The sequence below is a fragment of the Typopeltis vanoorti genome, chromosome 10 (assembly GCF_054136105.1).
Source record: "Typopeltis vanoorti isolate ZY-2024b chromosome 10, IOZ_Tvanoo_1.0, whole genome shotgun sequence".
Classification (NCBI taxonomy): Eukaryota; Metazoa; Arthropoda; class Arachnida; order Uropygi; family Thelyphonidae; genus Typopeltis; species Typopeltis vanoorti.
In genome coordinates, this window is record NC_143558.1 from 16,048,699 (window position 1) to 16,075,503 (window position 26,805).

The following is a 26,805-nucleotide window of genomic DNA, read 5'->3' on the forward strand; positions in this document are numbered from 1 at the left end:
GGATGCCACCATTCAGAGGAGAATTATTGATATTCCGATATTGAAAAGCAAGTTGTAGAGGGAATAAAGAAATAGAGATGTTTTGCAATTCAACTTGATGAATCAACTGACGTGAGTAACCATACTATCCTATTTTGCTTCGTGAGGTATAATGAAGATGAAGACTTAAGGGAAGAACTTCTTTGTTGCCTGGACAGATCACTAGTTCAGAGATATTTAATGCTCTTGATCGGTATTTTCAAGCGCAGGCAGGGCTTTGGAGCAAATGCGTCTGAGTGTGTATGGACATCGCTCAGGAGTAGTTGCGAAAATAAAGGAAATCATGCACCCAGAAGTTTTGTCCACTCACTGTATGATCCACCGTGAGCACCTAGCTGCAAAGAAGCTTTCTACTGAACTAAACACTGTGATGAATGATGCAGTGAAGATCATTAATGAAATTTGTAGTTGAGCTATGAACTCCAGGCTGTTCACGACACTGTGAGAGTATGTACTTACACCACCAACATTTTCTCCGTGCAAAAGTGAGGTGGTTATCGAAAGGAAGGATTCTTGCACGCCTTTTCGAACTGAGGGAAGAAGTAAAGCAGTTTCTGCGAGAGCAAATATCTGACCTAGTAGAGCTTTTGTTGAATGAGGAATGATGGCTAAGCTCGCATATATGGCAGACATATTTAGTCTTCTTAACAAACTTAATATTTCTCTTCAGGGGTCCTATGCCAATTTTTTTACACCGAGAAATAAAATGGATACGTCCAAAAAGAAGCTGACTCTTTGGGATAGTCACGTACAAGCGGATGATATGGAAATGTTTCTACTTTTGGGAGAATTTCTGATTGCTGCTGATGTCAACAAGAAAGTCATAATCAACAAAATAAGTCAACATTTAAGGCTAAAGCTGAAAACTTTAATAATTATTTCCCTGAAAATGAGGATCCTCGTAAAGGTAACCTGGATTAATAATCCTGTCTTGGAAGATATAAAATCATGCGCACTTGATTCTCGTGAAAAAGAAATGCTGATCGAGTTGTCTTCTAATATCACTCTGGTGTCCAGACATAAAATGCAGTCATTGTCTCAATTTTGGATATCACTCAAAAAAGAATATCCATCTCTGAGTTATAAAGCTATCAAATTGTTGGTCATTTTTTTTGACTTCCTATTTGTGTGAAAAGATTTTTCAGCCATGTCAGTAATAAAAAAACCAAACAGAGAAATCGAATGGATGTTATTGCAGCGTTTTGTTTCTCAGAAATAATGCTCCAGCTGCGTATATCAAATTTTCTAACCTCTAAGCAGCAGCAGATGTCGCACTAGCTAAAAATTGTAAGTTTGTAACATTGGATTTAATAAATAAAATACTATCTCCATTGGTTTATGTTTCTGTCTTAGCCTCTTAGCCATCAGCCAGTCCTCAAAATATTTCTATTTTTCCCAGTCTGCAGGTGTAAAAAAAAAAAAAAAAGGTTGAAGAATGCTCTAAGGCACTTTTTACTATATCAATCCACTTATATCTTGGTCTTCCTGTGGGTCTTTTTCCTGCCAACCTAGCAGAGAACACTTGTTTTGCTAATCTTTTCTCTCCCATTCTGTTTAAGTCACCATGCCACCTAAGATTATCTCTGATAACACATTCCTGAATGCTAACAATGTTCAGTTCTTTCCTAATATTCTCGTTTTTAATATGATGTTGCCGTCGAAGCCATCTGTTCTAATCTTTCTCAGGACTCATATCTGTGGTCCAGTCTTTGTTCAAGTGTTTTATTTCTAACCCACCTCTCAGATCCATAAGTTAAAATTGGTTTGAACACTGCCTTGTATGCAGTGTTCAAATTTAGTGTTCCAAGCTAATTTAGTGTTCCGACTAATTTCTCTCTTATTTCATATAAATTTATTCAGTTGACATGCTACCATACCAGCTTTATTGATTCTGTTGTCTATTGCCAATCTCCTGACTTTGCTTCCAATGCATGCATAATTGACAATGGTAAATGCCCACCATATAATGCCCTCTTGTCCTGAAGTGCCTCAGAACTGACTCCTCTCCTATTTCGCCTATATATACTTTCTTACTCCACCGGTATCTATCCCACACCTGGAAATTGGCTTATATTCAACCCATTCCCAAGAAGGGTGACAAGTCACAGCTATCCAATTACCGCAAATCTCACTTACCTCAGTTCTATCTAAAGTGATGGAGAAAACCAATTCCCAACTATTAAGCGACCAACAGCATGGATTCAGTTGCTGCCGATCACCAGGAGGTTTACTCACATATATTATCTATGAACAAATGCCATGGAGAAGTTTGGTGAATCTCAAGTCCCTCAGAATTGAGGGCAGTGGTGGTTGAAGGTTGCACATCCATTTCACGCCCAACCCAAGTCATCCTTCAATGGGGGTTCAGATAACCTCATCAATTTCAGTGCTAGTAAAACTCAGTTCTATCTTATTTCTCACCAAAAAAGAAACATTTTTTCCAGTATTATTTTTGACAACACTCAAATTTCCAGATAAGATGAGATTTCTCTTCTTGGAATCGCCAACATCAAACCTCTCCTGGCATAAATGTATTACAACCATTACATCCTCAGCTTCTAAAAAAAATCTAGGATTTCTTTTTTGCTGTAGGTGTTATTACTTCACCTCTCAATAGCTGTGAATCTTATACAAATCACAAATCCGTCTAGCTATTGAATACTGCTCTCATATTTGGAGTAGGGACCTAAGAGAGTGCTCTCAAAATGCTTGACTCAATATAGAGGAAAGCAATTAGATAGATTAACATCCATCTCTTACCAACTAACTCTTTTACCAATTATCTCCCACTTTTACACAGTCATTTGGTTTCTGCAATTTGTGTATTCTACAAATATTTCTATGGCAAATGTTCATCTGAAATAGCATCAATAATTCCCCAAGTTGGTACTAAGCCTGTTGGAACATGTGCAGCTGCCAAACATCCCTTCACAGTACGCTGAAACCCACAGAACAAATTTGTTTTCCTCCTTAATCCCTGCTGCTGCGTTGTGGAATAGTCTTCCCCATGGTATGTTTTTTTTTTTTTTTATTTAAAAGCCTGTTTCTCAAAGAATGTAATAGACAGGCTTTTAAAGCAAATGTAAACAAGTTTCCCCTTTCCCAACCCACTTCCCTTATACAGTGCTAATGTACTATAGGTCGATCAACCAACGTCTCATTTATGGGCTCAACATAAAAAAAAAAAAAAAATCAGTAGCATCCCTGATTGCCCTGTCTATCGTTACATTGGCAAACAATTGCGCATCTCCTGTTAAACCCTTCTTAATATCATTAATGTATAGATTGAACAACAATGGCCCAAGGACTGAACCCTGAGGTACACCACTTGTCACCTTAAATCTGACATTCACATTTACTGTATGCCACTTTTTCATATATCTGTCTGTCAACCATTTACTGATCCATTTCAAGAGTTTACATTCAAATTTCATATTCTCTAGTTTATGCAACTATCATAATGTTGGATTTTGCTAAAATATTTGATACAATATTAGCAAAATCCAACATTATGATAGTGGATCCATTCCCTTTATCCAACTCAGCCGTAACATTATTATAAAATATGAGCAAATTTTTGAACCATGACCATCCTTAGTAAACCTGTGCTGCTCCTTGTAGAGCATAGCTTGTTTGTCTACCCATTTCTGTATGCGAGTTATTTCCAACTTCTCTAAAATCTTCACTGCTGTGCTACAGATACTGATAGGTCTGTAGTTACACATCAGTTTTTGCACCACTTTTGTGCAATGTATCATACATTCCTTCCATTCTTGTGGTATCACTCCTGACTCAAGTTATACACATATGTGAAAGGCCTAGCCAATTCAGTTGAATATTCCTTTAGCAGACATGCTGATATTTTATCTATCCCTATTGACAAATTCTTATCCAGGTTATGGAATAGCTGTTTAACTTCATTTTTCCTGCTCCTGTAACTCTTTATTTAATATAGCAGTAGCACTGTGCACCATATTAAACACACCTGGTTGATTCTTAGCAAAGTGAGCACTCATTAATTGAACAATCTCACTAGAGTGCCATCTGCATTCAGTAAAGTTATTATTCCACATTCTTTCTTTTGCTTGCAGCATAACGATAAAATTCTTTTGTATTGCATTCAGCCTGCATAGCCAGTATCTTTTCATTCTCCAATTTAGCTTTCTGCACAATACTCATTACTTTTCTGGCCTGCGCTTTATATATTTCATAACTTCTCTCCTTAATCTTCTACATCTTCTTCTTGTGGATCTCTTGCTTAATAAAGTTGCACCTATTTATTCTTTGAACACTAGAGATACATTCAGATACTGCCTCATTTAAGCACTTTTTCAAAGATTCCCATGCATTGCTGACATTTTTCCCATTCAGAAACTGATACCATGGAAGATAGTATTCTCCTAAGTTCATTCATATTTCATTTCCAATTGTAGTTCAGCATGTAACCTGTTCCTGTGGGAACATCCATATAAATAGATACTTCCCAAGAAAGCACAGCATGATCATTATTACCAACTGATAGTAAAATAGTCATATTCTTAACAGAGAGCCCTTCTGAAGCTAGGAACAAATCTAACACTGTTTGATTATGAGTTCCTTCTTTCATATGCTGCTTGAGAAAGTTGTCTCGCAACAATTCAGTAAAATTCCTCTTCATTCTGTCATGAGATTTCTATTCTACCCATTCAACCTTTGAATAATTAACGTCACCCATAATAATCACTCGTTTAGTACCCATAAGGCTAAATGGGAGATGCATTTCTTCATCCCCTGCAAACCCCTCCATATATTTATTCTGTTAGCTGCCACTTCACACCAGATAGCCTCAAACTACATGGAACATTGTTACAATCACTGTTTTCTTGCATTTCTACCCTAACTGATCTTATGTTGTCTGATCTCATTAATAGTCTCCCCTCCTCTGCTATCTATTATGTCATTCCTAAAAATAGTGTACTCATTACACTCAATCCCAGTTACCATATCTGATTCTGATAGCCAGGTTTCAGTAATGTCAACAATCTTATGCCACATCATATTCAATAAAGCAACGAACTCAACCCCTTTGTTTTTGATGCTCCTGGCATTTGTGTATAAATACCATCAGTATCATCAATAGCTTTAGGACAATGTGTTTGATGAATACTAGGATATATGTTACCGCTAAAGTGCAGAAATCAGTTATTCTGCAGATTATCTAGGTATTGTGCAGATTAACTAGGGTGATCCGTTAATGTGCCGAAAATTGTTTCATTTCTCAAATTACCTAGGTAATCTGCAAATTACCTACTAGGCACTCGTTAAAGTGAAAATAAGATCTTTGCTGGAACAACAGCAACGTTTCTGTACGCTTAAATTAACGTAATGTTATTTATTTTTCGATATCTAAAGAATCAAGTTAATACAATCAAACAATCAAAAATTAGTTGATAGAATCAATCATCAATCAATTAAAAAACTATAATACAAAGAATCAAACGGTTTAAAATATTATTACAATTAAGGAAATGAATTTGAAAACATATGATAAAATTATGTTTCTTATTAAAAAACCAAACTAAAAGTGGAGGGAGAGGGGGGAAGGAGTAGGGAAAGGAAATGACAGAAACAAACTTTTGAACTTTAACGATAAGGAAGCCGATAATGTGCACATTACCTAGGTAAAATGCGGAAAACTCTTGATTCTGCACGTTAACGGAGCAAATCAGTTAATCTGCAGATTAGCTAGGTAATGTGCACATTAACGGCTTTCGAGCTTTAGCGGTAACATATACATGGCAAGATTCTAATACTGCCATTCTTGAAGAAAGCCAGCAGTAACAATTTCAATATAATGGACAAGCTTTGGTGTTGAATGTTATAATTTATTTTAATGGTATTAACCACACCAAATGAACTATATTGGATTCCAAAGCAGCATGTTATTTTACACACAACAATAAGTTGGTGAAATAGTTCAAATTGTAATGGACAAAAGGTGTAAAGTCCTAATTTGGAGCCCTCTTATATTGTAAGAAAAAAGTATTATAGTTATCCAAACATTAATCTTAAGATAAATCTCCCAAATTTTTCGCAAATTAATACAACCTTACTTGTTCAGGTTAGGAGAATTCTTCATAGCAGTGGCATTATTTTTAGAGTCGACCATGGCTATGAAGAATTTGACTAGTTCCACTGTTATACCAAATTGTTGTTTCATATACTGTGAAAAACTATTCTTGTGCTCAGAAGATGCTGGATAAAACACCTGCAGAATATCAGCTAATAAGTTTATAAATATTAATTGTTTTCTTATCATTCTGTGCTGTGAATCAGTACTTAAATAAACTAGCATGTACTACCAATACATAAACCTTTCTAATTCTTGTAGATAAGCTTATATGTTGTTTATGCATATCTTTTAATTTTTCAGGAAATTATAATGTATACTAGAATATTAATTATAAAAAAAACTTTAATACTTTCCTATATTTCAGCACTGTTACATTGCCATCATCAGGGATCACAAAAAACAATGATATGTGCATGCAGGCACTAACACTGAACAAATACTCAACAAATTTGGGTGCATGAGACTGTCCCAAATCTGGGAAGCATACATTTTAAGAACATCAGCCCAAAGCCAAGACTTCTGTTACCTTTATTCAGCTTCATTTGCTCAGTGTTAGTGAGTACATGCACATATTGTTTTTTGTGATCCATGATGATGAGAGTGTAACACTTCTGAAATATAGGAAAGTATTAATTAAAGTTTTTTATAATTAATATTCTAGTATATGTTGAAAAATTCTTGAAAAATTAAAAGCTGTAATAAACCTTTCTACTTGTTGGAAACAGTGCAAGTGATTTTCTTCAGTTTATTAGATGATAAACCACACTTTCCGGGAGGGTAGAGGGGGGGACATACTTGCCTGTACCAGAGATTGACCAACTCTGGAACAAATTGAAGAAAGGCTTACGAAAAAAGTTCCTCTAATCAGAAACTAGAACAAAACTTAGAACAGTCTTTCTTGTTTCAATAATGAAATACTGTGAGTTGGCATAATGAAAAGAATTATAAAACTGAAGAAAAACTCGTAAAAACCTTATTATTAATGTAGAATTTTTTGAATAAATATCATAGACATTGTCACTACAAGATCACAGAATGGCAATTAAACATAAAGAGACGATTCTAAAAAGCACCAGCTGAGTAGCTAATGCAAAATAAGTATAAAAGGTAAATAATTTCTAAACTTTCCAAAGGGGAAAAAATGGTTTAAAAAATACTATTCCTCACAAAGGGGATAGACATAGACCATTGGATCTGTTTAGTTAAACAATGAAGTAAAGTTTCCCATGTTTCTTTAAAGCTGTTCTATGAGAAAACGACTTATGAAGAACTCTTGTTCCAGTGAACTCTATTTTAGTGTTAAGAGTATGTTCCACAAGTCCAGACTGTTCAGGCTCCTGGTAGGTGCCTGGATAATTGAGAGGTGAAAGAGGAGGGAATACCCCCCCCCCCCAGTGTTCTGGACTGATAGGCTGTTCTCCTTGAATTCTGATGACTCGAATTTTGAACACTGGACACTCAGGGTAGCCCCTGAGTGTCAAGTCTTCAAAAGGGTGCCCTTTTGAAGACTCCTGTTGAAGATGCCCTTTTGGATGCCTATGGCACCCAACCCCTTGTTCTGAACTGGTAGGCCAGTTCTCCTTGAATTCTGAATACTCGATAAGGGGGGGGGGGGCGGGGTCCGGACTGGTAGGTCAGTTCTCCTTGAATTCTGATTACTCGAATTTTGAAGATTCGACACTCAGGGTAGCCTCTGAGTTTCAAAACATTTCAAAAAACGTGACATAAACAGGCTTATCATTTTATATATATATATCGGGTAGATTTGTCCTTTTTATGTGTAACAAGAATTTTCACAAAACTAGTTCTTCTTTCGCTATGCCTTATCCTGTGTTAAACTGGGTCGGCGTTCCAATCTTTAATCTTCTTCTTCCAGATTCTCCAGTCCAGGACATCTTCCCGACTCCATCCTTTCTCCCTGAGATCCTCTGCCACCTTATCCCTCCATCTGAGTTTGGGCCTGCCTCTTTTCCTCCTTCCCTCCACCGCCATACACTCCACTTGTTTACCAACATACTCCTCAGTCCTTCTCTCTACGTGATTGAACCGCCTCAGCCTGCTTTCTTGTACCTTCTTACCGATCGGTCCCACCTTGATCGTCCCTCCGATGTAGTCATTCCTTATCCTGTCCTTCTTTGTCACACCACTCATCCATCTCAACATCCGCATCTCTGCCACCTCCATCTTCCTCTCCTGTGCCTTTGTTATAGGCCAACATCTCTGCGGCATGGAGCATCGCCAGCCTCACCACCATCTTATACAGCTTTCCTTTCATCTTGCAACTTGCTCTCTTGGCGCACAGGACCCCGCTCATCTTCCTCCAGTTCATCCGCATGTTATTCGGTGCTGTATTTCCTCATCCAGGTCACCATTCCTCCCGACGACCGACCCAAGGTACTTGAATTTCTTCCCTGAAGTTAACCTTTCATCCTGGAGTCGTATGATCATATCCTCGTCACTCCCCATTGACATATATTCGGTCTTTACCCGGTTCATTTTCATGCTTCTCTCCTCCAATACCTTTCTCCACTCTTCCAGGGCCTTTTCAAGCTTCTCTCGGGATGATTCGCAGAGAACAATATCATCAGCAAACATCATGCTCCCTGGTGCCTCCTTCTTGACGTCTTCCACTAGTACATCCATGACCAGATGTACTAGTGGTCATCCATGACCACTAGTACATCTTACGACAATGGGGAACCCCTCTGTCATGCTGACACTAGACCTGACCCGAGTTTTCGCTCCCTCATACATCTCCTTCACCAACCTCACATACTTTTCCGACACCCCCCCTTCTTCCTCATACACCTCCTGTCTGGCCTGTCGTACGCCTTTTCCAGGTCTATAAACACCATATGTAGCTCTGCCTGCATCTCCCTATATTTCTCCATCAATCGCCTTAGCACAAATAGGACAAAAAATAATAGCACATTCTGCAGTGAATAAGTACAATAAACTCTCTTGTACTTATTCACTGCAGAATGTGCTATTATTTTTTGTCCTAATCTATCCATATATTCATTTGAGATATATTTGAGAACATCATAATATGGATAGTTATATCCATATATATGAATATATGGATAGAGTTATAGTTTCTGTGTTTAAATTTTATATTTGTAATATAGCAACAGCTGACATTCTTGTGGACTATTTAATATGAGAAAAGTTTTCAAATGCATTTGAAGTTATTTTGATTTGAAATTACTTATTTAAGATTTTGTAGATTTCACAGCAACAATTTCTGGATGAAGGGATTATCTGCACTTTCACCTTGGATAAGAATTTTCCCATCAGGATAAATTTCTATTATAATAATAATATACTATAATTTAGTATTGCATCATGAGAACATCATATTAGGAAAGCAGTGCAAAAGACCATTTAGATCAAATTTTTATGTTGAGTCCATACACAAGAGGTTGGTTAATCAACCTATAGTATGTTAGTACCATGTGTGGGTGATGCAGTTGTGAGTAAATGTAAATTCTCTAATGATGAGATGGGGACTGGTTTCCTCTGATGGACCTTTTTGTTCATCAAAGGCAGCCACTCCCCATCTTGAGAATGAAAGGGTGGAGACAGCATTCTTTTAGTTTGCTTTGTTTTGTTAGAGGTAGCAGCATTTACTTTTTATCATCACCCAGTGGCAAGAGGAATTCTCATGTCATTCTAGATAATAGGTGATATTTTTAATCCTAGTATTTATTTTTAGGTGATGTTGTTAATAATAATTTAAAAGATATTTGATTTCTAGGTAATATTTAAAAAAAAAAAAAAAATGCCAGTTAAATTTAAGTGATTGACTTCGAAAAATTTTCTATTATGGAAATCTTTTCTGTTTGTGTTGTCAGTTTTAATTTGATATTGCAGTCCATTTGTTGAATCTTCTTGTTGAACAGTTATTATATATTTTTATTAATATATTTTAATGCCTGAACAAATTTTAAAAATTATGAAAGTAACTTGAATATATGAATTTGTCTTGATTTTTCAGATTATCTAAATTCCAGAGGCAGACTTGAAGATCATGAAGGTGATATTGATATGAGTGGTGGCCCTGAAAGACAACCTGATAAGAGATTGTATGTATTTTAAAATAAGCTGGAATTTAAATGTATGCAATTGATGTTATATTGTATTTTATTTTGTTGACCTATGAAGTGAAATAATGGTGAAAATATATTTATTTAGATGTCCACTAAGAAATTTTTTTGGAGGAGTTTTTTTTCTTCTTCTCTCAAGCTAATGATTTCTTTTTTTTTTTTTAGCTGAGCATTTGGTTATATTAAGAAACCAAAAAAAAAATAAATAAATTATCAAACACCACTTTATGCTTTTATTTTCTTTTGAATATGTACAGCTTATCTTGTAGCCTTCTTCGAGAGATATGTTGATTTTTGTATAAATATGCAAAATTGATGATTTTAGAAATTTGAGAAAGGTTTTTCTTAATAGAAATACATTTTTTAAAAAAATAATTGCTTATGCAATCTAAAGAACAGTTTTTGATAATTTGATAATGGCAATTTCCATTACTTATTATCATCATGAAATTCCTGATATGTGAACTCTCAAGGGGTGCAGTTGATACTGGGTAGGACTACATGAAAAGTTTTCATCATTTTTAATTTCCTATCAACAGCTTTCCTCCCAATTAATCTGTTATATGTCAGAATTTAATATTGTCAGATCTTTTTTCTCTTCGTATGTTGTCAGATTTTCTCTTCTAAGCACTTCTTACTATATCTATTGACTTGGATCTTGATTTCTTTTAGAAAGAGACGAAAAGAGGCTAGTAAAAGAGACCTTTTACTTGCCTTTCTTCCATTCTGTTGAGGTGAACATAACACCTTAGATAAGCTGTGCTCATGTATTCCTAAATGCTAACAATGGCACATTCACTCCTCTGTTTTTCTCAGTACTTTCATATCTTTGAAATTCCTGTCAGTGTTTCATTTCTAACACCCACTCTCAAATTTGTTAGTTGAAACTGGTTTGAACATGGTCTTGTGTACAGCTTATTTAGCATTTTGGCTGGTTTTTCTCTTATTCCATATTAATTTTCCAGAACCTCTGTAGCTCGGTGGGGTTTGACAAACTCCTCTGTTAGAATCCCATCTAGAACGTGATGAATCTTTATCTGGGTTTTTCAAATGTAGATGAGTTAGCCTGTCTCATAGGGAAGCAGAAGAGTTTCTTTTCAAGTCTGGTCTCCATACTTTCTTGGGGGTGAGGAATCAGTGGAGAGGATTCAGAGGTGAGTGGCCTGTGAAATGTTCCTTATGAGGATGGATTGAAGCTGTGTGAATTGCAGAAGTTGGTTGACAGGAGAAAAAGAGGGGATATGATAGAAACATTTAATTTGCTTAAAGGATTTTATAGAATAGATACAGGAGAAATGTTTCAGCACTTGGCTAGAGGGACCAGAACAGGGGTCATCCCTGGAAGTTGAATAAAGGTGTGTCAGTAGGGATATAAGTGGAATGGGTTGCCAGAGTGAGTGCTTTGTCTGTTAATGTGTTCAAGGAGAGGTATGATAGATTTGGTCTCCTGTGACGAGTCTTCGGACTCCATGGAGGTGCCCGTATAATAATAATTTATTCATATGACGCCCAATCATACTAGTTAGTTTTGCTACTAGTTCTGCTAATTCTGTTGTCTATTTCCATATTTAATTTGCCATCATCGCTAAAAGATGTGTCTAAATAGCTGTAATGTATTGGCTTTTCACTCAGGATGCACTTCACGTTTTCAGTATTCCTGATTATTTTCATTGCAGTCTGTCTTTTTACTGCTCATTTTCATACGAAATTTGTTTCAGCAGTTATTCAGTTTAGGTATTGAATTCAAAAAAATGAGGATTTATTTAGGAGTGGAATGATGTTACATCTGCATAAAGTAAAGAGCTGAGATTAACATTTTCATGGACTTGTCATCATTGTCAAATTCCTGATATGTATCAAGACGTGTACAGGATATGATAGTACTACAGGTAGGCATTCAAAAATCCAGCCATCGATAATCTGGTTCCTTCAGATCTCTGGCATGGATTTCGGAGCGCGCATTTTCAAATTTACCGCATTGGCGCGCCACTGTTTTATGTTTGTTTTCATGGCGTTGTAGTCAATAAGCATTGCGATAACCTGTTTATTCCTTCTCATTTTATCATTTATTTGCTGCTGTATAGCCTCATTATGGGTTCAGCAAAGAAAAGAGGTGTAAAACGTAAACATCGTGCGTTGTCAATTGCAGAGAGAGTGGAAGTGCTAAAAAAACTTCATGGTGACGTGTCTGTGCGAACCATATGTGAAACATACGACATTGGTTCTTCAACAGTGTATGATATTAAAAAACAGAAAAAAAAACTGGTAAATTTCTTTTCTGACAGTGTATCAAAAAAGCAAATGTTTGTAAGGAAGTGAATGACGATGGGAAAAAGTTCGATGATATTCCGTTATATTTAGTTGGTGAAAATTGAAATTTCATAAGCTTTTCATTTAGTGTTTAATTTTCTTTCTTTAAAGGTTGTACAGGTAGTCATTTTCTGTTAAAAATATACAGCATATATAACCATCCAAAATCCAGCATTTTCAAAAATCTGGCACCCTTCAGGTCCGGAGGTTGCCGGATTTTTGAATACCTACCTGTACATGAAAAACTTACATCACCACTAACTTCCTATCTACAATTTTCCTCCAAATCAATCTGTTACCTGTCAAGACTTTATATGTTCTTGTGCCATTTGCAAATTACAAACGGTGTTTGCAACTATAGTGCTAGGTTGCCTGCAAAAAGACCTTTTTAAGTCAAGTTAAGTTTCTGGCTAGATGAACTTTTTCCAAGCCTTTCCTGTAACAGTTTCTGAGTTAATTGATCTTTCACACAATCAAGCATAATTCTTTTTCCCCCTTCTGGAAACTCAGGTTTTTAATCCTGTAACTCAAGAAAAAAATAGACCGTAGAAATTGCACTGTTTCAGATACAGGAATATAGCATCAGATATATAGCATTAGGGGCCATGAGATGGCAGAAGTTGTCTGCCTTACTCTCTTCCCTGGATGCCATTTAAAATCATTGATAGTCCTGTGCCAGCTATGTGATTGGCTGTCCTCCAGTTTCTAAAAGTTGGCTAAACAGCATTACCTATTAATTTTGTAGAGTAAAAAGCATTAGCATATTCATTTACTTATTTTATTTTCTGCCACTTTCCTTCATAATGTGATTCACATAGATATAAAATAACAATGCAGACAATGTTCACCCTTGTCTCACACCTCAAACCATCTTCCTGCATCCTTCAGTTCTAACTGCTTGCTTACAACTCAAATATAGACTGTGTATTGCTTTCCCATTTACTCCATATAATTGTAACATTTTGAGCAACTTTTTTCCACACTGTCATATGCCTTTTCCAGATCTACGAAAACAAAATTCAGATTCTTGTTATATTCCTGTGTTTTTTTTCAACTATTTGCCTTTAACTGAAAATCTGATCCTGGCAGTCTCTGTTCTATTTTCTGACCATGCTTCTTGAATTATGCAGTGCAACCAACATAATGAACATCTGTGGTTGAATGATGGTACTCCAGCTGCTTTTCCACATTTAAGGTTTTTGATGAACTTTTTTTCTTACCTCCTGTATTGATATGTACCCTTGACTGAATTCCTCTTGAATGTTTTCTAAAGTTTCTTCTTTCTTTAGTAGATTTACAAAGTAATTCCGGAAATCTAGTATATCTTCAGTTTTCTCTTATTCTTTTTGCCAACTTTTGCTGTTTATCATTTATTGTGTATGGATGTTTAGGAGCCTGTGTAGCTCAGTGGATGTGGTGTTTGCACACCACTGCGCTTAACCATACAAAGGAAGACTTCTTAGTTTCGAATCTAGTCGGCGACTAGAAGAAATTTTTCTAAGCCTTTTTTCGACCAGTTCCCGAGTTAGTCGATCTCCGGCACTGGCAAGCGGGTTTTTCATCCCGGAAACTCAAGAAAATTGACCGTAGAACCCACATTATTTCAGACATTAAAAATGAGTGTTAGGGACCACGAGATAGCTGCACTTGTTGAGCCATCTCTCTTCACTGCGTGCCTGTTAATTAGTAATAGTCTTGGGCCAGCTATCTCTGATTGGGTACCAGTGGAGATTGAACTGCCCACTCAGTCTCCAAAAGTTAGATAGGGTTAAACGGCCTCACCTACTCCCTATATACGGGAATAAAAAGGCTTTAGCTGAATTTTTTTAAATATTATCAGTTTCTTCCCATGACTGTTGTTTAACTACTCTTACACATTGCTTTGCTTTCTTATATTTTTCTCTGTTCGCCTTTTACTTCCTCATTCTTCCATGGAGTTCTGATTTTTCTGTCATTGCACACAACTTTACCATATATGCCTCTGGATGAATCGCTAGATGTTTTTTTCACTGTGCCACTGAGTCTACAAGTTCTTGAAAAAGTTATTCCACTGTTACTTTTGAAAACTTTCTTACATATTTTCTTTTCAGTATGATATTCAATTTCATCCTGTTCATAACTAAATGTTTGAACACTTATGATTTCAAATCTCCTTTACAAGTGTGAAAACATCTTCTCTTTGTAAAATTGAATGTAAGAATTAAATACCATTTGTAAAAAATGAAATATTTCTTTGTAGATGTCTGTGTCTGCATAACAAATTATATTTATGTTGTTTATTATTTTAACGGTATAATAGAACACAGAAACTAAGTAAATAATTAATTTATTCACTTGATGCTGATATTTCGCTGGTATTATAACCAGCATCTTCAGAGCACAAAAACACTGTTTGTCACAATACGCGAGACTAAGACAACATGGTGTACATTAACAAAATTGTAGCAGCAACACAAAGACTAGAGTCCTGATTTTGGCGCCCTCTATATGAAAAAAAAAAAAAAAAAAAAAAAAAAAAAAAAAACGCTATCATATATTGCTAGAGTCCTAGAAAAGTGCTAGTTTTTCCTTAATATGACTGTCTCCCAGATCTTCGGCAAGTTAATACAGCCATATTTGTTGAGATTTGGGGTGTGTTTTAGGGCTTCTGTCGCCTCTAAGAACAATCTCTCTGATTTATATGGGTTTCTGTGTAGTACTTTTGTGTTTTTCCAGTTGATCCTGTGTGCAGGGGTATCCAGAGCATGGTCTGCTAGGCCCGACTTCCCATAATGATATTTCCGGACGTATCGTTTATGTTCGCTGATGCGGATATTCACAGTTCTTCCTGTTTGACCATAGTAGGCTTGATTGCATGAGCAGGGTACTTGGTAGACTCCTGGATGTGATAAAGGAGGAATGCTGTCCTTGGGTGAGCGGATGAGGGTGGCTAATTTGCTACATGGTCTGAATGTAGTGCGTAGTTTATGTTTAATGAGAATTCTTGAGATCTTTTCGGATGTGCCTTTAATGTAAGGGATGGTGACTGTTTTGTTGTAGTTCTCTGTGGTGGATGGTGGGAGGGGTTTCTTAGGAGTGTTTAGTATTTTGTTTATTTTTTGTGGATTGTAGCCGTTGGCCAAGAAGGTGTGGCATAAGTGAGTCAGTTCAGCAGTAAGAGCCTTGTCATTTGAACAGATTGCTCTCGCTCTATGGGTTAGCGTTTTTAAAATGCCATATTGTTGAGAAGGATGATGGTGTGATTGTTTGTGTAAGTATCTGCCTGTATGTGTGGGTTTTCTGAAAACTGAAAATGATAAGGAACCATCTGGGAGACGTGTAATGAGTGTATCCAGGAAGGGCAGACAGTTGTTGGCTTCCGGTTCCATAGTAAAGTGGATTTTTGGGTGTTGGCTATTTAAATGTGCTAGGAATGTTTTCAATGTCTCAGGGCCATGTGGCCAAATGGCAAGCACATCATCAACATAGCGTAGCCAAAGTGTTGGTTTGAGAGTGGCTGTATTGATTGCTTGTTTTTCCAGGTGTTCTATGTAAAAGTTGGCTAGGGGGGGAGAAAGGGGGGAGCCCATGGCTGTCCCATCAATTTGTTTGTATATTTTCCCTTTCCATATGAAATATCCTGCATGTATTGTGAATTTGAATAGTTCAAATATATCAGGGGGGAAGTGTGACTTCAGTAGATTGAGGGTTTCTATTAGTGGTACATTTGTGAATAGTGAAGTGATGTCAAAGCTTACTATTAAGTCTGAGCTTTTTAGGGTGAGGTGTTGTAAGATGCTTTTTAGGTGTGCTGAATTTTTGATAAAGGAGGGAGAATTGTTAGTGAGAGTGGCTAGTAGCTTTGCTAAATGTCTAGCCAGTTTGTATGTGGGACTATTTATACTGTCCACAATTGGGCGTAGGGGTGTGCCTGGTTTGTGAATTTTTGGTGATCCATAGATCCTCGGTGTTCTAACATGGAAGGGTTTGAGTTTGTTAACTGTGTCTTTGGGCCAGGAAGTGACTTTTTTTAATAATTTTCGTGCCTTATTCTTTTGTGTGTTGGTGGGATTGCGATCTATAATTTTGTATGTTGACTGATCTTGTAATAGTGTGTGCATTTTGTTTTCATATTCAGTTGTGTCCATCACCACGGTTGCATTTCCTTTGTCTGCTTTTGTTATGGTAATCTGGCTGTTGTTGTGTAGCTCTTTTATAGCCATGAATTCCTTATGTGGGATATTACTTTTTGGAGGCTTGGACTTGATTAGGATGTTGGCCACATCTAAACGTATGTTGTTAGCTATTGTTGGAGGCAGGTCGTAAATTCCTCGTTCGATGGACGCCATTATTTCGGCTTTTGGAACTTGCTTGGGAGTTATGGCAAAGTTGTGCCCTCGACTTAAAGCAGTTGTGGCTTCTTTGCTTAAGGTGAGTGACGATAGATTCACAACGACGAGGTCTTGTTGTAATTGCGGTCGTTGTATGGTGTTCCGTTGTTGTAGATTTTCGAACTTCTTTTGGTGCCGGTTTTTGACTCTGTCGAATTCTTTTTTTGCCGTTGCGTCGGTGATGTTCTCTAAGATCTGCCAAAGTTCCGTATTTAGAATATTATGCAGTGATTCTCGTAATGCGCTGATGGTTGTATTTGCTTGTGCTAATTCCCGGCGAGTGGTGTTAATTTGTTCGCGTAAAAGCGCTACACTCGCTCGTTTATTGATGCGTTGGGCTTTGGCCGAGTGGAACTTGTTTTTGATTTTAAAACAGTTCGGTATTAATTTGGTGTCTCGGCACCTCTTTAAGAAGGCTAACCTGTTTAGTTGCCGCGCCAATTTCAACTTCCACTTACCAAGCCTACTATGGTCAAACAGGAAGAACTGTGAATATCCGCATCAGCGAACATAAACGATACGTCCGGAAATATCATTATGGGAAGTCGGGCCTAGCAGACCATGCTCTGGATACCCCTGCACACAGGATCAACTGGAAAAACACAAAAGTACTACACAGAAACCCATATAAATCAGAGAGATTGTTCTTAGAGGCGACAGAAGCCCTAAAACACACCCCAAATCTCAACAAATATGGCTGTATTAACTTGCCGAAGATCTGGGAGACAGTCATATTAAGGAAAAACTAGCACTTTTCTAGGACTCTAGCAATATATGATAGCGTTTTTTTTTTTTTTTTTTTTTTTTTTTTTTTTTTTTCATATAGAGGGCGCCAAAATCAGGACTCTAGTCTTTGTGTTGCTGCTACAATTTTGTTAATGTACACCATGTTGTCTTAGTCTCGCGTATTGTGACAAACAGTGTTTTTGTGCTCTGAAGATGCTGGTTATAATACCAGCGAAATATCAGCATCAAGTGAATAAATTAATTATTTACTTAGTTTCTGTGTTCTATTATACCGTTAAAATAATAAACAACATGTTCGACGAACACATAAGTCTGTCCACACGTTTAAATTATATTTATGATATCAGTTTTTATTTCATTTAACTTATTGTGTTTAGTTTCATCTATTAAAATATTGAACAGCAACAAACTTAATAAATTGCACTAATTCCTTTCTTCATTTGATTATTACTTTATTAACCAGTTCCTTATTGCTCATTATTTGTATAAATATCTTTTTTATACTTTATCTGGTATTTATTTTTCATTTCACTATTATATTAAAATATTTTGTAATTTTATATTATCAAATGCTTTATATATGCTTTAAATCTGAAAATAAACCCCAACTCAACATCACCAGAGTTAAAGATCAGTACTATCAACGTAAGAAGCCTGAATGGCAAAGAATTGGAGCTAGCTGAGGAATTAGATAAGTACCAGATCAACATAATAGGGGTGACTGAAACAAAAAAGACCAAAACTGGTGAGATCTTTCTGAGCAATAAATACAAAATGTTATATTCAGGCAATGACAATCAAGGAAAAGAAGGAGTAGCCATAGTATTCAACACAAAATACGAGGCTAATCTTCTTGAATGGCAGTCAGTCTCAAGTAGAGTAATGTGGGCAAATATGAGAATGGGGAACTGGACAATGAGACTTATTTGTGCCTATGGTCCCACAGAAGGTTCTACTAAGGTAGAAGTGGAGGAATTTTTTGAGGCTTTAGAAAAAGCAACTGACACAATGAAAAATGAAAAGTTGGTCCTTGTTGGGGATCTAAATAGCAGAGTAGGAAATGATTGTGAGATATACAAAAATATTTTGGGAAAATTTGGAGAAAAGAGCAAAGCTAATAATAATGGCAAACATCTGTTGGATTTCTGCTCAGGACATTGGACTGGTTATTACTAACACCATGTTCCAACATAAAAATGTGCACAAATTCACATGGAGAGAAGAGGCTAGGAATAAGAAAAGTCTCATTGACTATGTTATTATTGATAGTGATGTTTTCTCCCTGGTGCAGGACACCAGAGTGTACAGAGGATTTGAAATTGGAATTGATCACTATTTAGTCTTGAGCAGGATAAAATTGAATTTCATATTGAAAAGAATAACATGTAAGAAAGTTTTAAAGCAAATAAAAGTTGAGCAGCTCTCAGATGTGAACTGTAGATTAAAATACACAAAGATTATTGAAAAGAAAATGAAAGAGTTTGAGAACAGGAATCAAACCTTGGAGATTCAGTGGCAAACTCTGAAGAAAACATTGATTGATTCTGCCAGAGAGGAATGTTGTGAGGTTGTATGTTGGGATAAAAAAATCAGAACTCCCTGGTGGACACAGGAAGTTAAAGAGGCAGTGAAGGAAAAGAAGAAAGCATACCTAAAGTTCCTGTCAAATAAGTCAGCTTGTGCTCTTAGAGAATATAGAGACAAATGCAAGAATGCTAAACACTGTATAAAACTAGCTAAACAAAAGTCATAGGAGGACTTTGGCAAGAATATAGAAAATAAATATCAAGAAGGTGGCAAAATATTCTGGAGGTTCTTGAAGAAGCTTAAGAATGGAGGAAAGAGTGCTATAAAGGGAATTAGAGATGATAAAGGTGACATGAAAACGGGAGAAAAAGATATCCTTGAAGTATGGAGTAGTTACTTTGAAAAACTGCTAAATGAAACAAGCAGTGATGACAGCACAGTGGTAAAAAACACTGACCAGGCATGCAGTCAGGAATCCATATCCATACTTGAAGTAGAAAAAGCCATCAAAGGCTCTAAATGTGGAAAGGCGGCAGGAGTAGATGATATTCGACCAGAAATGCTGAAGTATGGTGGTATAAGAGTCTTACAGTGGCTGCACTGCATAGTTCAGAAAGCCTGGACAGAGGGACGAATTCCCGATGATTGGAGTAGAGCTCTCATAGTACCCATATATAAAAAGGGAAATAAACTGCATGTGAGAATTACAGAGGTATTTCCCTATTGAGTGTTCCTGGCAAGATCTATGCAAGTATACTTGAGAAACGGTTGAGAATAATTGTGGAAGAAAAGCTTGGTGAAGAACAAGCTGGATTCAGGCCAAATAGAGGCTGTCAGGATCAGATCTTCACTTTACAACAAATAGTGGAGAAAGCATGGGAATATAACAAAGATCTGTATTTAAGTTTTGTCGATCTGGAAAAGGCATATGACAAGGTGCCAAGAGAGAAGCTATTCAACAATACGCTGCAGTTATATGGTGTCAATGGGGCATTATATCAAGCAATACTTAGTCTTTATTTGAGTTGTAAATCAGCAGTTAGAATTGAAGGAAGTACAGGAAGATGGTTTAATGTTAAATCTGGTGTGAGACAAGGATGTACATTATCCCCTCTGTTATTCATTATCTATATGGATCACATTATGAAGGAAAGTGGTATTAAACATGATATCAAAATTGGAGATGTTAATGTTTATGCGGATGATGTTATACTTCTAAATAAATCCGCTACAAGTCTGCAAGATTCTCTGACTAAATTGAATAGCTATTGTAATAGATATGGTATGAAGGTCAGCAATAAAAAGACAAAGACAATGAAAATAGGCAGAATCATTGAAAATGTTAACTGTTTTGTGAATGGAGAACCTGTGGAACAAGTAAAACATTTCAGCTATTTAGGCACGATTTTTACTGAAGATGGTAAATTAAATATAGAAATAGACAACAGAATCAGCAAAGCTGGTATGGTGGGAAGTCAATTGAATAAATTCATATGGAATAAGAGAGAATTTAGTCGGAACACTAAATTAGCTGTATACAAGACAGTTTTCAAACCAGTTTTAACTTATGGATCTGAGAGCTGGGTCAGAAGTAAAACACTTGACCAAAGACTAGAGACCACAGATATGAGAGTCCTAAGAAAGATTATAGGCGTGAACAGATGGGATCAATGGCAGTATCATATTAAAAACGAGGATATTAGGAAAGAACTTGACATTGTCAGCATCCAGGAATGTGTTAGCAGAGCTAATCTCAGGTGGTATGGTCACTTAAACAGAATGGGCGAGGAAAGATTAGCAAAACAAGTGTTCTCTGCCAGGTTGGCAGGAAAACGACTCAGAGGAAGACCAAGATATAGGTGGATTGATATGGTACAAAATGCTTTAGACGATAGAAATATAAGATCTGATAATGTTGGAGTGTTGACAAGTAACAGACTAATTTGGAGAAAAATTGTAAATAGGAAATTAATAATGATGTAATTTTTTTCATGTAGTACTATCATATCCTGTACATCCCTTGAGGGTACATGGCAGGAATTTGATAATGATGATGATGCTTTATATACGAGGGTGGTCTGAAAAGTTCTCGAACTAACAATGAAAAAACAAATTTATAATTTCAAAATTATTTTTATTTTTCAACATAATCTCCCTTAAGACCAATAACCGACCGCCATTATCCCATCCCTGTAGTGGTTCTTGGTAAGATCCGCAAAATATCCCTCTATAGCTGCAATCACCTCTTGATTCGATGAAAAATGTTGACCAGTGAGAAAGGGTTTTACTTTTGGGAAGAGATAGAAGTCGGAGCCAAACCTGGGATTCGAATAGGGTGGATGTTCTAACACTTCATAGTGCAGATCCTTTAATTTTCCAATTGCCAAAATACTTTTGTGGGCAGGTGCATTGTCCTGATGAAAGATGATTTTTTTCTTATGCAGACTGTGTCTTTTCTCACGAATTTTTCTGGTTTTTCTAGTCTGGTTAAAAGATCGGAATAATATTTCCCGGTTATTGTTTTACCCTTTTCAAGATAATTAATAAACAAAATGCCTTTAGCACAAAACATTGATGCTGTTGATGTAACCAACTTTGTCTTTTTTGGCACTGAACAACCAGCTTCTGTCCATTGTTTTGACTGCTGTTTGGATTCTGGTGTGTAATGGTGGTGAATCCAGTTCTCATCCATAGTAATAAATCGATGCACAAAATCAGTTTTATTCTTGTTAAAACACTCCGAGCACTGTTCAGAGATTTTCATGCAAGTGCATTTTTGATCTGCTGTGAGCAAGCTCGGCACCCATCTTGCGCAAAGCTTTTTCGTTTGCAATTCTTCATGCAAAATATATCCTACATGTTCTTTCGAAATGCCTATAGTCTCAGCAATTTCACACACACTTTGACTCGCCAGTCATCCAATACCATATCGTGCACTTGGTCAATGATTTCTGGTTACACTTTTTGGACGTCCTTCATGTGGATCATCTTCAAGGCTGGAATGGCCATGTTTAAACTTAGCAGTCCATTTCTTAATTGCCAAAAATGAAGGAGAAGAGTGCCCATAAACTTTTCGAATTTCTAATGAATTTCTTTTGCTGTTAAACCTTCTCTTACAAAGAATTTTATAACTGCACGATACTCAATTTTATCCATTTCAAGGGATACAGACAACACCTTTACTTCAGACAGCTGTATGAAACAAACTACTTGATAGAATGACTTGCAATTTCACATGGATGCTTATGACAGATGTACCAACTTAGGGGGGGGGGAATTGTTCCGATATTGTTGCCATTTATGGTTGAGGCCGAGAACTTTTCAGACCACCCTTGTAATTCTACAAAAAACAAAAACTGGAGTGTTATTCTATAGATTTTTCTATTAGTTGTTTCATTTAACTATTGCTTCTCTTCAATTTCTTCCTGATCTAATACATTGTTGTTCATTTAATAACAGATTTATTTTTAATTTCATCAAAGTTTTGTTCAGATATTTTAATAACTCATTCTGTATTTTGTCTGTTCTAGCTGTTTTATTCTCTGATTTTTCTTAATGTTTCCTATTTGTTGATCTTCATAATTCAAGTTTTTATTCTTAGCAGTTTTATTCATTAAGGATATGTTGTTCCATAAGGATATATTATTTACTCAGAATTCAGTTCTGTGGTTTCTGATTATTCTCTGTGTGAGCTTCTATGTGTACCATAAAAGTCATGTTCAAGGCTGCTTGCTTTGAATAATTATCTGAGCATTTTTGTTTCCCCAGTGTTGTTTCATTTCTTAAGCTTTTACACTATTACACCTTTCTTTGTTAGATTTATCTTCTAGAGATATTCTAGAAAGGCGTGTTTTTTTGTGTGTCAGTGGTTTAACTTCCTCTGAGTACTAAGTACTCTACATCATCCTTTTATTTCCAACCATTTTCTCTCCTGAGTCTTCATATACTGCTTGTTTAATATTTTATATGATTACCCAACTTAGATCTAGTGCTGTGTTTTCATGAAAACTATTTTTGTTCAACTGTTCTTTTTTTTTTTTTGTTGTTGTTGATATGGTGTTTTAATACTTTCACCCAAAATGGGAAAGCAATTTGCAAGTTGGATAACTAAAGGTACAGTTACATGGTGGTGCTATGCCAGAAATCAGTTGACACATTAACCCATTTAAGAAGAGGTTAATTGAAGGTTTATTCATTTGAAGCTCAGATAATTGAGAGATTCCTGAAGTTCAACCTAAAACTTTTTTCTTTTATCTTATCATCCTATGGATTACTTTATTGAAAATTTTTTTCTAGAACTGCAATATTCCAATAAGTAATGCATTGTCAATTTCTATGTGAGCTGATGCTAGAACTTGTATATCAATTATTTGTTCAAGCCTAATGTTTATATTTGTTATTATAGTCTGTTTTGGATGTTTCCTAAGAGCAGAGAACACAAACATTATAATATTTTAGCATACCTAATTGAAACTGTATGTTTAGTAATGATTGCATCATGCTCAAAAGTGCAACTTAAAACATATATGTTGTATATGTACACTCACCACAAAATGTTCGACTGCATTGGTACTAAGTGATCTAAAGGTTAGATAATGCAGGAACTGTGTGTTTCAGGTCTTCATGTCCAGGGCACTGGGATCATACCATCATCATCAAAAATTCCTGCCATGTACCCTCAAGGGGTGTACAGGATATGATAGTACTACATGAAAAAAATTACATCATTACTAACTTCTTATCTACAATTTTCCTCCAAATCAGTCTGTTACTTGTCAAGACTCCAACATTATCAGATCTTATATTTCTATCGTCTAAGGCGCTTTGTACCGTATCAATCCACCTATATCTTGGTCTTCCTCTGGGTCTTTTTCCTGCCAACCTGGCAGAGAACACTTGTTTGGCTAATCTTTCTTTGCCCATTCTGTTTAAGTGACCATACCACCTGAGATTAGCTCTGCTAACACATTCCTGGATGTTAACAATGTCAAGTTCTTTCCTAATATCCTCATTTTTAATATGATGTTGCCATCGATGTCATCTGTTCACGCCTCTAATCTTTCTCAGGACTCTCATATCTGCCGTCTCTAGTCTTTGGTCAAGTGTTTTACTTCTGACCCAGCTCTCAGATCCATAAGTTAAAACTGGTTTGAACACTGTCTTGTATACAGCTAATTTAGTGTTGCGACTAATTTCTCTCTTATTCCATATGAATTTATTCAATTGACTTCCTACCATACTAGCTTTCTGATTCTGTTGTCTATTTCTATATTTAATTTACCATCTTCAATAAAAATCGTGCCTAAGTAGCTGAAATGTTTCACTTGTTCCACAGGTTCTCCATTCACAACATAGTTGACATTTTCAATGATTCTACCTTTTTCTTATCTTTGTCTTTTTATTGCTGACCTTCATACCATATCTATTACAACAGCTATTCAATTTAGTCAGAGAATCTTGCAGACTTATAGCAGATTTATTTAGAAGTATAACATCATCTGCAAAGCAAAGAGCTGATATTTTTGATATCATGTTTAATACCACTTTAATTCATAATGTGTTCCATATAGATAATGAATAACAGAGAGGATAATGTACATCCCTGTCTCACACCAGATTTAACATTAAACCATCTTCCTGTACTTCCATCAATTCTAACTGCTTACGTACAAAACTCAAATAAAGAATAAGTATTGCTTGATATAATGCCCCATTGACACCATATAACTGTAGCGTATTGTTGAATAGCTTCTCTCTTGGCACCTTTTCATATGCCTTTTCGAAATCGACAAAACTTAAATACATATCTCTGTTATATTCCCATGCTTTCTCGACTATTTGTCGTAAAGTGAAGATCTGATCCTGACAGCTTCTATTTGGCCTGAATCCAGCTTGTTCTTCACCAAGCTCTTCTTCCACAATTCTTCACAGCCGTTTCTCAAGTATACTTGCATTGATCTTGCCAGGAACACTCAGTAGGAAAATACCTCTGTAATTCTCACATTCAGTTCTATTTCCCTTTTTATATATGGGTACTATTAGAGCTCTACTCCAATCATCGGGAATTCGTCCCTCTGTCCAGGCTTTCTGAACTATGCAGTGCACCCACTGTAAGACTCTTATACCACCATACTTCAGCATTTCTGGTCGAATATCATCTACTCCTGCTGCCTTTCCACATTTCAAGCCTTTGGCTTTTTCTACTTCAAGTATGGATATGTGTTCTTGACTGCATGCCTGGTTAGTGTTTTTTACCACTGTGCTGTCATCAGTGCTTGTTTCATTTAGCAGTTTTTCAAAGTAATTACTCCAAACTTCAAGGATATCCTTTTCTCCTGTTTTCATGTCACCTTTATCATCTCTAACTCCTTTTACAGCACTCTTTCCTCCATTCCTAAGCTCTTTCAACAATCTCCAGAATATTTAGCCACCTTCTTGATATTTATTTTCTATATTCTTACCAAAGTCCACCCATGACTTTTGTTTAGCTAGTTTTACACAGTGTTTAGCATTCTTGCATTTGTCTCTGTATTCTCTAAGAGCACAAGCTGACTTATTTCACAGGAACTTTTGATATGCTTTCTTCTTTTCCTTTACTGCCTCTTTAACTTCTTGTGTCCACCAGGGAGTTCTGATTTTTGTTATCCTTGCAGACAACCTCACCACATGCCTCTCTGGCTGAATCAATCAATGTTTTCTTCAGAGTTTGCCACTGAATCTCCAAGGTTTGATTCCTGTTCTCAAACTCTTTCATTTTCTTTTCAATAATCTTTCTGTATTTTAGTCTACAGTTCACATTTGAGAGCTGCTGAACTTCTGTTCGCTTTAAAACTTTCTTACATGTTATTCTTTTCGATATGAAATTCAATTTTATCCTGTTCAAGACTAAATAGTGATCGCTTCCAATTTCAAATCCTCTGTATACTCTGGTGTCCTACACCAGGGAGAAAACATCACTATCAACAATAACATAGTCAATGAGACTTCTTATTCCTTGCCTCTTCTCTCCATGTGAATTTGTGCACATTTTTATGTTGGAACATGGTGTTAGTAATAACCAGTCCATGTCCTGAGCTTAAATCCAAGATATATCTATTATTATTAGCTTTGCTCTTTTCTCCAAATTTTCCCAAAATATTTTTGCATGTCTGATAATCATTTGCTTACTCTGCTATTTAGATCTCCAACGAGAACCAACTTTTCCTTTTTCATTGTGTCAGCTGCTTTCTCTAAATCCCCCAAAAATTCCTCCACTTTTACCTTAGTAGAACCTTTTGTGGAACCATAGGCACAAATAAGTCTCATTGTCCAGTTCCCCATTCTCATATTTGCCCACATTACTCTACTTGAGACTGACTGCCATTCAAGAAGATTAGCCTCGTATTTTGTGTTGAATACTATGGCAACTCCTTCTTTTCCTTGATTGTCATTGCCTGAATATAACATTTTGTATTTATTGCTCAGAAAGATCTCACCAGTTTTTGTCTTTTTTTGTTTCAGTCACCTCTATTATGTCGATCTGGTACTTATCTAATTCCTCAGCTAGCTCCATTTCTTTGCCATTCAGGCTTCTTATGTTGATAGTACCAATCTT

The 26,805-nt window shown here is 36.2% G+C and overlaps 1 protein-coding gene across 1 annotated transcript in view; it reads left to right on the forward strand.

Moving 5' to 3' along the window:
- LOC150102188 (nuclear RNA export factor 1-like) overlaps window positions 1-26,805 on the forward strand; it is a 195,317-nt gene that overhangs the window by 13,547 nt on the left and 154,965 nt on the right. The window contains exon 3 of the mRNA XM_090398890.1: window positions 10,149-10,236. Coding sequence (XP_090255016.1) covers window positions 10,149-10,236 — 88 coding nt within the window. The remainder of the gene's footprint in view (window positions 1-10,148; window positions 10,237-26,805) is intronic.